The sequence below is a fragment of the Gopherus flavomarginatus genome, chromosome 6 (assembly GCF_025201925.1).
Source record: "Gopherus flavomarginatus isolate rGopFla2 chromosome 6, rGopFla2.mat.asm, whole genome shotgun sequence".
In the NCBI taxonomy this organism is placed as follows: domain Eukaryota; kingdom Metazoa; phylum Chordata; order Testudines; family Testudinidae; genus Gopherus; species Gopherus flavomarginatus.
Genome location: NC_066622.1, coordinates 96,537,189 through 96,553,825, shown reverse-complemented (window position 1 = coordinate 96,553,825; position 16,637 = coordinate 96,537,189). Strand labels below are relative to the sequence as shown.

The 16,637-nt window shown below is 44.2% G+C and overlaps 1 protein-coding gene across 1 annotated transcript in view; it reads right to left on the bottom strand.

The window, feature by feature from the left end:
* The window catches only part of COL13A1 (collagen type XIII alpha 1 chain), a 104,817-nt gene that overhangs the window by 76,176 nt on the left and 12,004 nt on the right, over positions 1-16,637 (bottom strand). Inside the window, exons 4-9 of the mRNA XM_050959472.1 lie at positions 15,397-15,447; positions 5,599-5,634; positions 3,996-4,022; positions 2,817-2,843; positions 504-530; positions 369-395 (exon numbers count right to left, since the gene is read on the bottom strand). Of these exons, the coding sequence (XP_050815429.1) occupies positions 369-395; positions 504-530; positions 2,817-2,843; positions 3,996-4,022; positions 5,599-5,634; positions 15,397-15,447 (195 nt within the window). The remainder of the gene's footprint in view (positions 1-368; positions 396-503; positions 531-2,816; positions 2,844-3,995; positions 4,023-5,598; positions 5,635-15,396; positions 15,448-16,637) is intronic.

Below are 16,637 nucleotides of genomic sequence, written 5' to 3'. Positions count from 1 at the left end.
ATTCACCCACGAAAGTTCATGCTCCAAAACGTCTGTTAGTCTATAAGGTGCCACAGGACTCTTTGCTGCTTTTACAGATCCAGACTAACACGGCTACCCCTCTGATACTTGATTTCTAGAGGAGTTCTCAGTCCATAATCTTTGGCATTGGTCATGACAGGAGTTGATGTATGAAGCAGGGGGAACACAGCTTGATTTTCAGATGTCCACAGGATAAGCCCACAACTAGAAAAATCTTGTCTGTTTTGTGAACTGACCTAATTTGCTCTGAAAGCCATAGCTGAAGGCTATGGAATACCAAGATGAACCACTCAATCATTTCCTTGCCTTTTAAATGTCATTATAAACCCAGCTTCCATTAAAATTACCTTTTCTCCTTTTTGTCCTGGAGGTCCCTGTGAAAGGAAAACAATTTAAAAATTAATTAAAAAGTACTGTGCCTATTAGGGGGAAAGTGCCAAAAGAAGATAGATTTACAAGAAGGTGATAAGTTCAGCACTTACCGGCTGTCCCTTAGGACCAGCAACACCCTTTAAAAAAATACATTGTTGTGAGTTATATCTATGCTTATACATTCAATGACAGGTACATTAAACATCTCAGCATGTGGCGTGTACTCAGATGGAAATGTGGGTTTTAAAAAAGTCTTTAGCCAAAAATTTCTATGGTAGATCTCTGTTCCCCTTGCAGTGTTTCTTACACTAGAGGAGCGAAGATGCACAAGTCCTGCAGCTTTACCGAATGGGGATACCAACAGGAGAGTGAAAAATTAAGTAGTTCTATAACAGCCGCCTTCTTGGCTGAACACTGGGGACTGAAGCAGGGACTTCCAGAACCAAAAGCAAAGCTGATACTGGAGCAACTTATACTCTCTGTGGGTCAGCACAGAGGGGCACCAGTAATACCGATGCACCAGAGGGTTACATATTTCATCTGCTCAAAGGATGCTCATCCTCAGCATCTGAGGCTCCCCAAATGAGCCCCCACTTATCTGATGGCCACAATCTTGGCTGACACAGCAGGGATTGAACCAGGGGCCTCAGAACTAAAAGCATGAGTTGCTAAAACTCTCTAAGGAGGGGTTGTAACAATATCCTCTATGGCATGGCATGGCACAGCATGGCATGGCCCAGCAGGGGACCTCTAACACACGCTCACCACGGGTTCAGCTTCACCTATAGTTTTTCTTTTTTAAGGCCTAATTCTAGCTATATGTTGGGCACCCTCCATTCATTTCCACGGATGTTGGTTAGGGTCTCTCTGCAGTTGCTTGGCACCTTGCAGCTTCACTCCTGAATAAATTAAAAGCCATAGTCTGTGCTTGAATTCCCTCATACAATTTTCATTTGCTTAATTGAGAATCACATGTGTGCCCTCAAAGGGCAGCATTTAGCCCTACAGAAGGATAGGCTCTAACTACAGAAGCCAATGGGAGCATCCTGTGTAGGTCAGGCCCATTTTATTCTCTATTTCCTCAGTGTGATGTTTAGGAATACTCTGGAAGCATCCTTCATGACTGGATATAGATTTATTGATTCTAATTGATTATATTAAATACAAAATATTTAGCACCTTGAGCAGTCAGCTTCTGTCTGATGCAACAATGATATGCCCTTGCATGCAGTATATTAATGAAAGCTGCTTGAACGGTAAGGGGACAGAGAAAGACAATTAATTTGCAAAGTAGTGTTAAATCAGTAATTGCTGGCCTTCGCGTCAGGTCAAGCAGGAGCTTGGTGAGGCTCTAGCTTGTACTATTTTGACAGACTCTAGGGAAAAAAGGAAGGGAGAGATATAAGATTTTACTTTAGCTTCAAGTGGAGAGTAAGAGAGAACACCCACATTGCTTTAGTTCTCTGTCCTGCATATCAACACATGAACTGCAGCTCACTGAAACTAGTGACTTTCCTGGAATAAGCACACTCAGGCAGAATAGCAGCAGAGTTAACAAAATGGATATTTTTTGGAAGAACAAAAACAATAAAAACTGAGTAACCCAAAGTGTGTCCAGTTACCTATATGTAGCTGATATGGTTGCTGGCTGCAGGGATATTACTAATTGCTGGCTTTCCAAATTACTTATTTGAATAACCTTGTGAACAGTGAACTCCCTGAACCATGTGAAAAGTGAAAATTAGAGCTGGCCAAAAAAAAATCAAAATTTGAAATTTTGATGAAATGAAGGAAATTAACACAGCTACATATTAGTTTTAAACATCTATATCATTGTGATTTCACAACTAAAATTCTCCAGATATCTCAAAGTCACAAGGCCTTGTTTAGGACACCATAAAGTACATGCCAAGTTGGTAGCATTAAAATTAAGCCATTTTGGATTTATCACAAAAAATCTGAAAAATCATCTTAATAAGTGACTAATGTACTTTTTGTTGTTGTTCAGAACACCCAAAATCTGCTAAATGGGTTTTTATGAAACTTTCCCTAAACATTCACTTCTGAGATGAGTCCAACCATGAAACATTTCAGTTCCCAAAGTATTTTTAAAGAATATATTTAGTAACTGAACATAAGGCTTAATAATGGAAATGACATTCCCATGTATAACTATAGAGTTGCTATTGTAACATGATGATACAGGTACTCATCATCTAAAAATTATAGATAAACCTCCCAGCTTCTGCTATCATGATTTTCTTATAATAGCTAGAAAGTTAGTATGTTAGCAGGAATTTGGGTGGTTAGTATACAGAGATTACTGATTTCCTTTGAGTCAAACTCTAGTTAATGCCCCTGAGGAGAACCAATACAACCCCAAACCAACCCTCTACTCCCTGAAATACATATGTAATTTTTACCATCTCCCCCTTCTGTCCAGGATGGCCCTGAAAAGGTAAAAGAGTGTGTGTTATCATTATAGAATCAGGCCTAAGCACTGCATTTACACATCCCCATGCTGTGGCTGGTCATTTCATTTTGCTTATTCTTGGTGCCAAAAAGACATAATGTTGTGCCCATGTAGCCCCACAGCAATTGGATCATCACTTCTGATCATTCAGGTGCAAAGCACAGAAAATAAAGCTTTGCTGATGAATAGCATGGACATGTGGTGAGGTATTTAGACCCTCCCTAGAGGTTGACAGGAAGGGGTTAATGCTCTCCTTCGGACTAGAGGAAGGAGCATAGCTGTCTGCCCTGAGTGCAGTGATGTGTAGGGTAGCAGTGCTCTGATTGATTAATTATCCCCAGCAGAGTATAAGAGGGATGCTTCTGGGAGCTGCTGAGGAATGTTTCTGGCGCTGAGATAGGATCCTGAGTATGTGGTTTGGGGCTAGGAAGAGCACTGGGTGGGGCAATGTGGTTTCTTTTTCTTTCTGAAACTTGGTTGCAGTGAGCTACAGTTTAGACTTTTCTTTTGGACATGCCTGAAAACAACTCATGTCTTGTTTCTTGACTGTGGTTGGGAGAAACTCTGCAGTATCTGTGTTTCCCTTTTAAAGGGGCAGGACGTTATTTACATTTGCCTGTTTTACAACAAAGCTCACCACAGAAGGGGTTTGAGTGCACAAAGGCCTTCAGAATCCTTTGCTGTGCTGGCTGACTTGTTGCAATGTTGGGGAGGAATAAACCATAATATTCAATTAATAGCTAGTCTAGGCTGTAGTGAGATGATATCTGAAGCTTAGGAAACTCATTCTATTTGTCTCTGTCTCTCGCTGTCACTGCTGGAGATGGGAATTCAATTGCTCAGTTAAGTTAAGGCAGCTTCAGGGATAAGTGCTAGTTCATAGGTGAAGTAAGAGGGTAACCAGAAAAGCAACATCAGTAGGGCACCTTCCATGATTTGCTGATGCTCTGAAGCCTCTCCAAGGGAGTTTGGTGGTGGTGTTCTCCTGTCCAAATGGGCATGCACACACTTTGCAGAATAATTCTATACAAATTAACCTATTAACAGCCTGGCTCAGAGGACAGGGGAAGTACTAGACAAAGGGACATGGACAGGGAGAGAGAAGCTGTGAGGGAAATGTTTCACTTACCGGTTTGCCATCCAAACCAATCGGGCCCTGAAAGGAAAAAGGGAGAGCTGATGGGAAACTAGTTCACTGGTGGTTTATGCATTTGCCCCACAAATCTGGGTGGGGACTCAGTAGGATGCAGATGGATTACACAGGATATGACAGAAAGAACAGTGAAGGAATGATGTGGCTGTGACTTTAAACAATGAACCCCTTTAGACTTGAGGCGCAGAACACAGGAGAAAGAAAGCAAATTGACTAATCCAGTGAAGTGCTGCTATGTGAGAGATTTCTTATCCTGGTCTCTCACTGGCGGGGTGTGCTGCAGAGCCAATGTAGCCATCGCTCAGTCTCATGGGGGAATTTCTTGCTTCAGTCACTAGTGGCCTCTGGCTAATTAAGGAACTATCTTGATGGGCTCTGAATGGCCCTTGCATTTTTCCTTGGCTGGAAGGATGCTGGCTGTGATGCAAAGGCTCAAGTGTGTGGGGCTGTGTAGGAAAAATGCGGGGGGGGGGTCCTCAGGACTCTGGCAGGATGACTGAGAAGTCGTGGAGAGGGGCAGAAGTAAGGGGAGAGGAAAGGACAAAATGAGAAGATGGGAGTCATGCACTAAAACACCTTTCAAGGTCTGGGCCCTGGTTTGTTTTTATTTTAACTTGATCTGGGCTTGTTTGCTCTCTTATGCTTGGACATCAAAATGCAGAGAGATCTGCTTCTTCTCAGTGCCTTGCTCCTACTAAAGTGAGGGTAGTTTGCAATTATTGGCCACCTTTCAGAGAGGCAGGGCAGAGCGTCCATGTTCAGTGAGCATGGAGACTGCAGAATCCTCTTTTTTTTTTTTTTCAGTCCAGGCAATTGCCCACAGATCTGTGTTTGTATACAGCAAACCCTTGAATAAAGACTACCAAGCCCTCAGCTGAACTGAGCAGACTGGCAGAGGGGTGTGTGTGACAAAGGTAGTTCAGTTATCAGAATACATTATAATAAATTAACAGAAAATACATAATGAATACGGAGTTTTGGAACAATAGCTGCTGTGGATGGTGCTGCAGTACCAACCTACCAGCAAGTGTGGGGCTGAAATGGAAATTTCTTCATCTTCAGAATCTGTTTTTCATGTCATGGCCCACTCAGGCTGTATCCGTAACTTACAGTGCTGCAAAAGAAATTCCAGCCATGCTTTCACCCTCTTCCCCTCCTGTTGCCTGGGCTTTCAGTCTAGCAAGGTCAATAGCTGAGCCACACTGCACAGAGCCGGATGAATCTCAGGGGCTCTTTGTTATTACAATATCACATTGGAGTTCATTAAGGATGGAATTTCACTTACCTGGGGTTTATTTTCTTTATTTTGGTTGTTTTGGGGTGTTTTTTACAGCACAGACCAAGCATGGTATTTTAACATTAGGGTTTTTTAAAAATTTAATTTCCTTTAGTGTTGTATCTTTGTTTTTAAGACATCATTAAAAAGAAAAGAAAATAGTAATGAACCAGAAGAAACCTTTTCAATTACATTATATTGGATCCATGGTTTTGGATGGAAATGCTGACAGGCACTTAGCTTTAGTGACACGGGCTGGCAATATTATACACTTGTACCTCATAGATTAACAGTTCCACTTACCGGAAATCCAGGAAAACCTCTCGTTCCAGGCTGTCCCTGAGAAGAATAAAATGGAGACAGAGAGTTTTAAAGAAATCTGAGAGCAGTGCAACATATCTTCCTAAAATTGCTCTGTAGGGCCTCAGGGTTTGTTATTTTCCCCAACCTGATCTCTGTGTAATATCACTGCAGTTCTCAGTATAGTCACCCAAGACTGAAGTGTGTTTTAAGAAAGCAGGCTACCGGGGAGCCAGGGGAAGTCTCCAATCGCAGCCTCATTTTGTACGGAGCCAGGACAGTGTTGGAGATGGTCCAATTTGGACTCCAAGTACTTTATCTGAAGTTTCTAAAGTAATTAAATGGGCGTTCCTAGCTCACACGCTGGCCTTCTAGAGCATTTTCCAATGCCTAAGCTCTCTTTATGGAAATTCCTTGCATAGCCACATGCATGGCCATAAAATGAGGTGTTTAATACTGAGTGATGTGTAGTGCAATGTACAAACCTTTGCAGCTCACCAAGTCTATATCATCAAGACAAACTCTATGCTATTGCCCTAGTTCATTAGTTTACCCGGCTGTAGCAGAGATTCTGCAGAATAAAAAGGGATTGTATGTAAAGTGAATGGGTAATGTAAACAAGCCCCTTCCCTGCTCTTCTTTTCCAATAAGTCAGTTTCTGATTGATTGTCAATGCAAGATCTGAATCAAACAAAATGCAGCAAGTATTGGCAGATCACACAATGGAGTGACTGTTAGACTACTTGTCATAGATTCAACCACATGCAGACAATTAAAGGGTGAAAGCCTCATGGCTGCTAGTTTGCAAAACACTAAGTGCCAGAGCACAGATAACCTACAAGTCCTGTTTATTTAAGGGTATCTTAAATCCTGATTTAGCTAGCGATGTGTGAGCCATCTTGGAAAGAATAACAACAATTTTCAGTCTGATTCTGAAATTAAGCCGTTTAGATTAAAATAGTTGAATGAAGTAAATTCTGTGCCTCCCTCTTCTTCTCTGACCCCTGAAATCCCTTTTGCAATTTCAATAGGTCTAGTTCTCTCTGCTGGGCTAACTATTCTCTTGAGACCTTGTGCATTCTGGGACTTCCCAGTTCTGAGCTGGGTGAGGTGGGGAAGGGAAATACCTTCTAGGGCACTTTTAACCTAGGGAAGTCCCTTAGCATATAAGATTTGAATGAAACAACTGCTGGGACTGAACATAAATTATGACCACACCTTTGATCCTCACAGTGGAGTGTCAGTGAAGGTTCAGGGCTGTTTAGCAGTTGAGGCGAATGACTTGAGAGTCGGATGCATGTTCAGAATGGGAGAGAAGAAGTTGGGAGGTCAGGTGAAGGATCTGGCTGGATTGGGGGAAAAAGGGGGTGCAGAGGCGCAGCGAGCAGTGGATAAGGAAGCGTTCATGATTTTGGTGGGGCTCTTCGGAAATTGTGAGCCTGCGTGCTTTTTGAATTCCTCCATCATTGTAGTTAACAGTCCTATGCAGTAGCAAGGGATTAGCTCACTAGACAGTGTGCAGCATTGTGGAATTAAGCCCAATAGACTATAGGAAGCACGGAATGGTCAGAGCACAACAATGCCCAGCCTTGCCTCTTCCCTCCTTTGGCGCCCCTGCATGTGCTGGGGACTGGGAAAAGGGCCAGATTAGAGCCTCTTTGGCAGTAGAAGGAGCCTTTACCTCAGGATATTCCATAGAGAATATTTCCACTCCTTTACAGTCCCTTACGCTTCTGGAGTGACATAATGGGGCCTTGGCACAATGTCGAGTTGGACCCAAAATCTTTTTTGCAGGGCTCTAGAGAACTACAGCTGCTATAAAATGTCTCAAATTGCACCAAACAGTAATGTTGTTATTCAGAATGCTAGCATGACTGAATCATTCACATTGTTTTTTTAAAACTTTACTAAGTTGAATTTGGTCACAGTTGCTTTGCAGGATACATATAAAACCACCTGGATCCGTTGGCTTGTGGCCAGAGAAGATACACTATACATTTAAGGATCTGCCCAATGATGATTTCCAAAAGGGTGAGAACTGAGAAGATCTCATTAATAAATCATTAATTTTTGGACTACTCCCACAGACAAGAAGTGCTAAGAAAAGAATCAGGGAGGAAACCCGGAAATGGTGCAATTTGACCTCTGCTACCTTTCTTGTAAACTATAAACTGCTTCCTTTTACTCCTTAGCTAAAGTCTGATGTGTACAATAACAGGCCAAAGCTAAAGTTGACCAACTAAAGATTCCAAGAACCATTTTTTCCTTCTCTTGTTCAAATATTGTTCATATAAAGTATATAGTCCTGGGAATTGCCACATCATGGAGATAGTGGCAGAAACAGACAATCAGCACAATGCTTCTTTCTGGCCAGAATGCCTGAAGAGAAGTTAAGCAGCAGAAAACTCTGGAAGTAAAAACTTGAACCTCCTCTTTCCTCTAAAAGAAAATCTGGAAACTATTTGTCATCCCACCTCTTTCCAAAGTGGCCCCAACCTCCAGCATTTGCTTATTTATCTTTGGCGTTAGGTAATCCTTTATACTTATCACCAACTCTTCATGAAATTAAATCATCTTTTCAACACACTTTGAGGGTGGAAGAAGTGAATTTTGCCAGTACAAGCTTGTGAAGTTCTGGGGTACAATCCAAACCAGTAAGGGGCTGTGTCTCATAGACTCATGGACTTTAAAGTCAGAAGGGACCATCATGGTCCTCTAGTCTGACCTCCTGCATATTGCAGGCCACAGAACCTCACTCACTCACTCCTGTAATAGACCTCTAACTTCTACCTGAGGTTCTGAAGTCCTCAAATCATGATTTGAAGACTTCAAGTTACAGAGAATTCACCATTTTCACTAGTTTAAACCTGCAAGTGACCCATGTCCCATGCTACAGAGTAAGGCGAAAAACCTCCAGCATCTCTGCCAATCTGACCCAGGGGAAAATTCCTTCCCAACCGCAAATATGGCAATCAGACCCAGAGCATGTGGGCAAGACCCACAAGCAGATACCTGGGAAAGAATTCTCTGTAGTAACTCAAAACCCTCCCCATTTAGTGTCCAGTCTCTGGCCATTGGGGATTTTTGCTAATGCCATTGCCGATGGGCTACATGCCATTGTAGGCAGTCCCATCATACCACTCACTCCATAAATGTATCAAGCTCAGTCTTGAAGCCAGTTAGATTTTTTGCCCCCACTACTCCCCTTGGGAGGCTGTTCCAGAACTTCACTCCTCTGATGTTTAGAAACCTTCACCTAATTTCAAGCCTAAACTTGTTGATGGCCAGTTTATATCCATTTGTTTTTGTGTCCACATTGGCACTTAACTTATATAACTCCTCTTCCTCCCTGGTATTAATCCCTTTGATGTATTTATAAAGAGCAATCATATCTCCCCTCAGCCTTCTTTTGGTTAGGCTAAACAAGCCGAGCTCTTTGAGTCTCTTCTCATTTTCCATTCCTTGAATCATCCTAGTATCCCTTCTCTGCACCTGTTCCAGTTTGAATTAATCTTTCTTAAACATGGGAGACCAGGATTGCACACAGTATTGCAGATGAGATCTCACCAGTGCCTTATATAATGGTATTAACACTTTCCTGTCTCTACTGGAAATACCTCACCCAATGCATCCTAGGACTGCATTAGCCTTTTTTCACGGCCACATCACATTGACAGCTCATAGTCATTCTGTGATCAGCCAATACACCATGGTCTTTCTCCTCCTCTGTCTCCTCCAATTGGTAAGTCCCCAGCTTATAGCAAAATTCTTGTTGTTAGTCTCTAAATGCATGAGCTTGCACTTTGCACTATTAAATTCCATCCCATTTCTATTACTCGAGTTTACAAGGTCATCCAGATCTTCTTGTATGATATTCCAGTCCTCCTCCTTATTGGCAATACCTTCCAATTTTCTGTCACCTCCTGCCCCATAACCTTAGACGCCTCACTATGCTTTAAGTTGTAGCTCCCACCCTGGGCCACTCACGCACAGCCTGCCAGCATGCAAATCACACCCTGAATGTCTGTGAATAGCCACAGCCCTGGTCCAGCAACTCTGACCCCAGCAGCCTGTCAGCAACATGCCAGCCACACTCTGGCTTTCACCAGCCTTGGTTACTACTTGCAGGGTGACCCCAACACACTCCCAATCCTGAATTTTCCCATACACATGTATCCAGCCCCTCCTGGGCAGCTCAGATATAAAAAGTCCATTGCTCCTGTAAAGGGTCAATGTTCAACTGTTTGTGACTTTAACTGGAGTTACCAAACAGATCAGTTTAAACACAACATTGGATTAGTTTAGATTAAAAATAAAGCACATTTATTTAACTACAAAGAGAGAAATTTTAAGTGGGCACAAGTACAAGGTATTAAAGTCAGAAAAGGTTACAAGAGAAATAAAGATAAAACTCTTTCTAGTCGCTGAAACTTAATAAGCTAGACTTGGTTCAAGGTAATATCCCAGCATCAGAGCTGACCAAATTCTCTGATCAGGATGTCCCCCCAGAGTCAAAGGGCTGGTTCCTTTGTCTTCTTAGGTGAAGAGAGAGAGAGAACCTGGTGTGTTTTTGCCCCTCACTTTTATAGTCCTGTCCCCCTTTGAAATACATTTTCCTGGGGGTTACCCCTAGATAAAGTTCATTCCAGCTGTGAGGAAGGAAACAGGGAGTCTCGTGGTACAAGAGGTTCCATATTGTTGTTTGCTAAAATGCAGATCGATCTGTTCCTGCCCCCCTTTGTTGCCAAAGAATGGCCATTTGACAGGTGATTGCCAGTCAACTTTGAAGACACCTGACTAGAGGTGTCAGCTTGTCCTTAGTCTTTGAGAAAGTGGTTTACCCACTCCCCAGACTAATCTGGTAAGCACATTTGTAGTCATAATTTCAGCTTATGTTCATAACTCTTAATAAGCATTTCACACATACATTACACAAGAATATTGATGATCAATGTGTCATTAGCTTTTAAATGATACCTCCCAAGGCATATTTTGCACAAAGATTATTACACTAATGTGTAGGGTGTGTATACAGAGGTGCTTCTAAGAGCTTTGGCTGTGATAGACAAAAATTAATTTTAAATATTGTTATTACTTGGGTGAACCCTATTTATGGGTTGAATTAAAACCCCAGTGAGATTAGCAGATGTGAACTTGCCCTCCCGTTAACATAATTGTAAGCATAAGCCTCGCTTAAGACAAAAGGTGTGTGTGTGTGTGTGTGTGTGTGTGTGTGTGTGTGTGTGTGTACCTACCCAGGAGTTTTTGTTGAGTCTTGTTTTGGATTGTGTGTGTGTGTGTGTGCGAGTGAGAGAGAGAGATCACAGAACTGAGGTCACATAAGAACAGATGGAGTGAGAGAGGCAGCCTGAAGGAGCAGCTAAAAGCATGAGGCTGACCCTGGGACTGTTGGTAGATCTATCCAAATACAACTCTTAGGACATCTGCATCACTCTTCAGGCTGATTATTAGCTAAAAGCTGCAGTTTATGACAAAGGGTGAAAGGGGACAAGCCTGTTATTCTGATATTCCGTTGTGTGGTTAATTCAGTGCTCAGAAAACTAAGGGACTGATCCACTCTGAGCCCAGCATAGTGCCAGCAGAACAAGCACTATCAATGCACCCTGACCTGTAACACCCCTTGCTATTCTATTCCTGGATCACAACACAACTCGTCTGAAACATCTCAGTCCTGAATAACAACCTCTTTTCCTCTGTCTCTGCTATACTAAGTCTGGGAGACTTATAATATACTTCCTCGAAGTGCAGGGGTGGCTCTAGACATTTTGCCGCCCCAAGCACGGCGGCATGCCGCAGGAGGCTCTGCCGGTCGCTGGTCCCGTGGCTTCAGTGGACCTCCTGCAGGCGTGCCTGCGGAGGGTCTGCTCGTCCTGCAGCTCCATCGAAGACGCGGGACCAGCGGACCCTCTGCAGGCACACCTGCGGGAGATCCACCAGAGCCATGGGACCAATGGACCCTCCACAGTCATGCCACCGAAGGCAGCCTGCCTGCCGCCCTCCAGATGACTGGCAGAGTGCCCTCCCACAGCATGCCGCCCCAAGCACGTGCTTGGCGTGCTGAGGCCTGGAGCTGCCCCTGTTGAAGTGCTTATGTTGAGCCTTTCTCGTTGAAAATTAAAAGTGTGCACATAAACTCAATAAAGAGATTAGATAAATGCTTTCCTAGGAACAGCAGGACACCCTGTTGTTGGCTAAAAGGATCAGGACAATAAAATATCTTTTCCAGTGCCAGAGAGAAGCTCCTGTTCCTAGACTCTGCAGAACGTATTTCACCCTGGGGTAGTGGGGAGAGACATTTTGTCTATTAGGTCTTCTTTCCCAATCTGCTTGATGTACTATTGTCCTTCCTTATTGCTAGGGCCCTACCAAATTCAGGACCAAAAAAATGCGTCGCAGACCGTGAACTCTGGTCTCCTCCATTAAATCTGGTCTTTGGTATGCTTTTGCCCTACACTAAGCAGATTTCACGGGGGAGACCAGCGTTTCTCAAATTTGGGGTCCTGACCCAAAAGGGAGTCACAGAGGTCACAAGGTTATTTTAGGGGTGGTCACGGTCAGTGTTCCCTCTAATTTTTCCCACCCATGTGCAGAATGAATTTTGTTATGTGCACCAATATGGAAATGATGTGTGACACATCACCTTCAAATTGATGCACATAACAAAATTCATGGGGTGGTGGTGGGGCAGAGAGGTTTGGAGTGTGGGAGGGGACTCAGGGCTGGGGAAGAGGATTGAGGTGCAGGGATGTGAGGACTCTGGCTGGGGCTGTGAGCTCTGGGGTGGGGGCGGGGATGAGGGGCTCAGGGCTGGGGTAGAAGGTTGGGGTGAGGAGAGGGCTCCAGCTGGGGGTATGGGCTCTGGGGTGGGGCCAGGGATGAAGGGTTTAGGGTGCAGGAGGGTGCTCTGGGGCTACAGGGCCTCTCCCCCCCAGCTCTCTCCCACAGCAGCACCTGGGCTGGGGGGAGAGGTACCTCTCCCCGCTATGGATGCTCCGAGGCTGGGGCTTCAGGATAGGCACCCCTGGCCCAGCTCTTGGCCCCCGCAGGTTCAGGCCGGGGCTGGGTTGAGGCAGGGGTGCCCCAATAGATCTGGGTCAAGCCACCCAGGTCCGGGCCGAGTGGTCCAGGCTGGGCCACCCGGGTATGGGTCCAAGCAGGATCGCCATGGTTGGGTCTGAGCTGGGCTGTTTGGCCAGGCTGCCTTGGCTGTGCCTGGGCTGTGCCGGGCTGGGCTGTGCCACCCCATGGCTGGCTGCGCTGCCCGCGCTACCCTGGCCACGGCTGGGGCTGGGCTGCAACTTGCCACCTCAGCTGGGTTCAGGCTGGGGTAGGGGTACCCCAGCCATGGCAGGTCCAGGATGCAGCATAGTTGGGACCAGGGGGCCACCACGGCCATGGCAAGTTGGGGGCTGGGCTAGGTTGTGGCTGGGGCAAGCCCACCTCTTCCCCGGCCATGGCAGATCTGTGTGTTTCCCTGAGTGCCTGCGCAGTGCTAAATAGGCTGCTGCATGGCCGTGTAGCTTACAGGGAACTTAGGTCACAGTATTCCCACCCTTACTTATGCGCTGCCTTCAGAGTTGGGTGGCTGGAGAGTGGCAGCTGTTGGCAGGGAGCCCAGCTCTGAAAACAGTGCCTTGCCAGCAGCAGTGCAGAAGTAAGGGTGGCAATACCATACCATGCCATCCTTACTTCTGCGTTGCTATTGGTGGTGGCTTTCCCCCCATCAGCAACCGCCACTCTCCAGCTGCCCTGCTCTGAAGGTAGCACCACCGCCAGCAGCCGTGCAGAAGTAAGAGTAGCAGTACTGCAACCCCTATTACAATAACCTTGTGCTCCCCTCCCCACAACTCCTTTTTGGGTCAGGACCCTTACAATTACAACAGCATGAAATTTCAGTTTTAAACAGCTGAAATTCTGAAGTTTATAATTTTTAAAATCCTATGACTGTGAAATTGACCAAAATGGACGATGACTTTGGTAAGGGCCTACTTATCGCTGCTAATAGCACCCTAGCAGGAACATCTTGGTTGAAGCAACTATCTGCCATTCAGAAAACTGCAGCCATCAAAATAAAAGTCACTGTCTTCTGAAAAACCAAAGAATCTACATTTGTTTCCTGGTTTGGGTTTGTCATTTATCAAACTCACAGTGGCGGACAGGTGGCACTGGGAGCAGACTAAGCTGTTTCTTATTAGGAGCACTTACCACGGGACTTATGGAAAGATAATTGGAAAGCCAGATGTAGCCGACTGACCGGGCTGCTGAGGTCTCTTTCACTTGACCTCAACCAGTTAGCTGTGAAACAAGGTCATATGTTTCCCATCCTCTCTCTAGGTCAAGGATGCTACTCCTCATAAAGCTAATCAAAAAAGGAAGTTACCAGGGCAGGTGAGTGGCAAGAGGGATTGAATCTCTTTTCTGTCACACTGCAGTGGAAATCAATGGTATATCAAAAAGGATGGACCTGAGAGAGAGTGAAAATGCTTGCCTGAAAGAGAGTGGTAATAACCTATTTGGGCAATAAGCTGTAAAGCAGTGAAAACATGGGCTAATATTTGTCACATATTTGTTGTCCTACCTAATACCCATTGTCTAAACTCATTGTCTCCTTCTGGAGCTTAAATTCATATATAATTTCATTCTGTAAGAAAGGTACCTTTCTAAAGTGCCACTGGAGGGGCAGCCATGTTTAGGTCCTAAGGAGGGGGAGAAATGTGCTTCAACTTTTTCCATGGCATGAAGTTAGATCAAAGAATCCCAGTAAATACCATTAATACAAATCTAAACTCCAGCCAATAACCACTGGAAACGTACTGGAAAACTGGAGTTTCTATAGTGATACAAAGACCTAACAGAAATTTGGACGAACTGTGCATTTACTACGTTAGGGAGAGCTAGAAATATGAACTTCAATTCAAAGAGGACCTAGAATTTGGGATGCATGAAAGTTCTAAGCCTGTATTCTTTCTAGGACACTAAGGCTCCAGTTCTCTTAGGAGCTTCATTTGGGTGGGTCTCTGCACCTGCCTGGAACTCCTTGCAGGATCAGAGCCTAATATTGTACTTCTCCAGCCCAGCATGCCTCTCTAAGTGCCTCTTCTCTGCTTCCTAATTAAAACAAGCCTTTATTAAAACAAGCCATCAAGATAGCAGCCGAGGAAGAGTTCACTGAATTCTTCAGAGAGAAACCTCAGCTCTTCGTTAATTGACAGTATCATGCTTGTCATTGGTGAACCTGACTGAGCAACACAAACTTTGGGTCTTAGGATAAGAAATTGAATTTTTCAAGCAAGTTCCTAAATTACCCATTTTTGTTATCTCCAGCAGCCATTTGCCCAGACTTAAACCCAGACATGTTGCACTGTAAAGATGGAGCAATGCCATCTGCCAGCTAGACTGATTGCAAAGAGCACTCAGCCAAAGAAGACATGCTTCATCCAAAGCGAAGGGCGTACTCACAGCAAGGCATCAGTGCTGCTGCCAAGAGGTGGAACTATTTCTCTTCTTTTTAAACACAGGAGAAAAAACCACTGGAAAAACCTATATGGTTTCCTTGCTAAGGACTAGGTGCTCACTAATTCTAGCAATATGGGATGTAATTTAATTATATATAGTAAATAATATTTGTATAAAAACAAGCCTGGCCAAACAGGAAAACCACATCAGATAGTGTTGTTGCTTCTCTGGAAATGCTGCTGCTGACTTGGTACTCCTCCTTAGTCTTTTTTGGTAAGTCACCCACAGCCTGCATCATACAAAAATAGAGAGAAAATCACTTACGGGAGGGCCTCGGGGACCGATGATGGACATGCCTGCTTCTCCAGGGGTTCCCTGCAGAGAGAGACAGAGGCAGAAAAGGTGTGAGAAAAGGAAGATTAAAAAGGAAAAAAACTGGAAGGCAAGGAATCAGAAGAAGGAAAGATGAAGAGGAAGAGAGAGATGTGAAAGCATCAGAAGACAAAAGAGAGCAAAAAGTGAGATGAAGAAAAGAACAAGGTTGGATAGTGAATCAGTGAGGGGAGGAGAGAGAGGTGATTGCATGAGATAATGAGGAGGAGGAAGAAAGACAATTAAGGAAGAGAGATCAAAATAATCAATATTCACGTTCTCTAGAGAGACCATGATTAACCTGTGATTGCTTAGAGCCCTTCCCACCTGAGATGATAAACCTCCTTGGTCCTTCTTGCTCGTGAGAGGAGGCCATTTTGAAGTGTCCCGTCACCCTTAAGAGACGGTACCACTATGAGTCCCTTTGGTGAGGAACATGAGACCTCATCTCATGCCTGCATACTCCCCATGTCCTGGAGCACACATTTGCATTCCCTCTATTTTATCACTCTTTTTGGCCTGAAGCTTCACCCGCCCTAGTCTAGGGACTGAATAATGCAGAGAGGCATAACTAGGAGTAAAGCTGTGCTGTATAAGGGGAAAATGAGATGTTCAGCAAGGAAAATTATAGACACATAAAATACTTTTTGGATAAAATGCAACAAAGAGGCCCTGACCTCTTGTGATTATTAAAGATCCTGTGACACTATTAGTAAGAGCTGTTACTCTCACGCCCTGGGTAAACTCTAATTCAGGTCATGACATTTTGCCTCCCTAAATTTCCTTTGTGAAATTGAATTGATGATAGTGATGTTCATTTCCTTTTCCAGTCTATTGCTGTGTGCTTTTTAAACAGATTTCACATCTCACCCCAGATGTGTACACACTTTATCAAGTTTATGAAGCAGTCAGGGTGCCTTTGGAGTGAAAGGTACAATGTAACGGAAAGACATAAGATCACTATTAGGATGGAATAGTCTCCTGAGGTCAGTTGTGAAAGCACCATCACTGGAGATATTAAAATACTGGCTGGTTAACCCAGCTCTGAATATACACTGGAGACCCCATTGTATATCACAGGGTAGGGCAAGGATAGCGAGACAGATTGCATAAACCGCAAGGTCTTTTTCAATGCTAGTACTTATGATTTTATGAATGGATCAAATGAAATTTAGTGACCAGATTGGAATTCA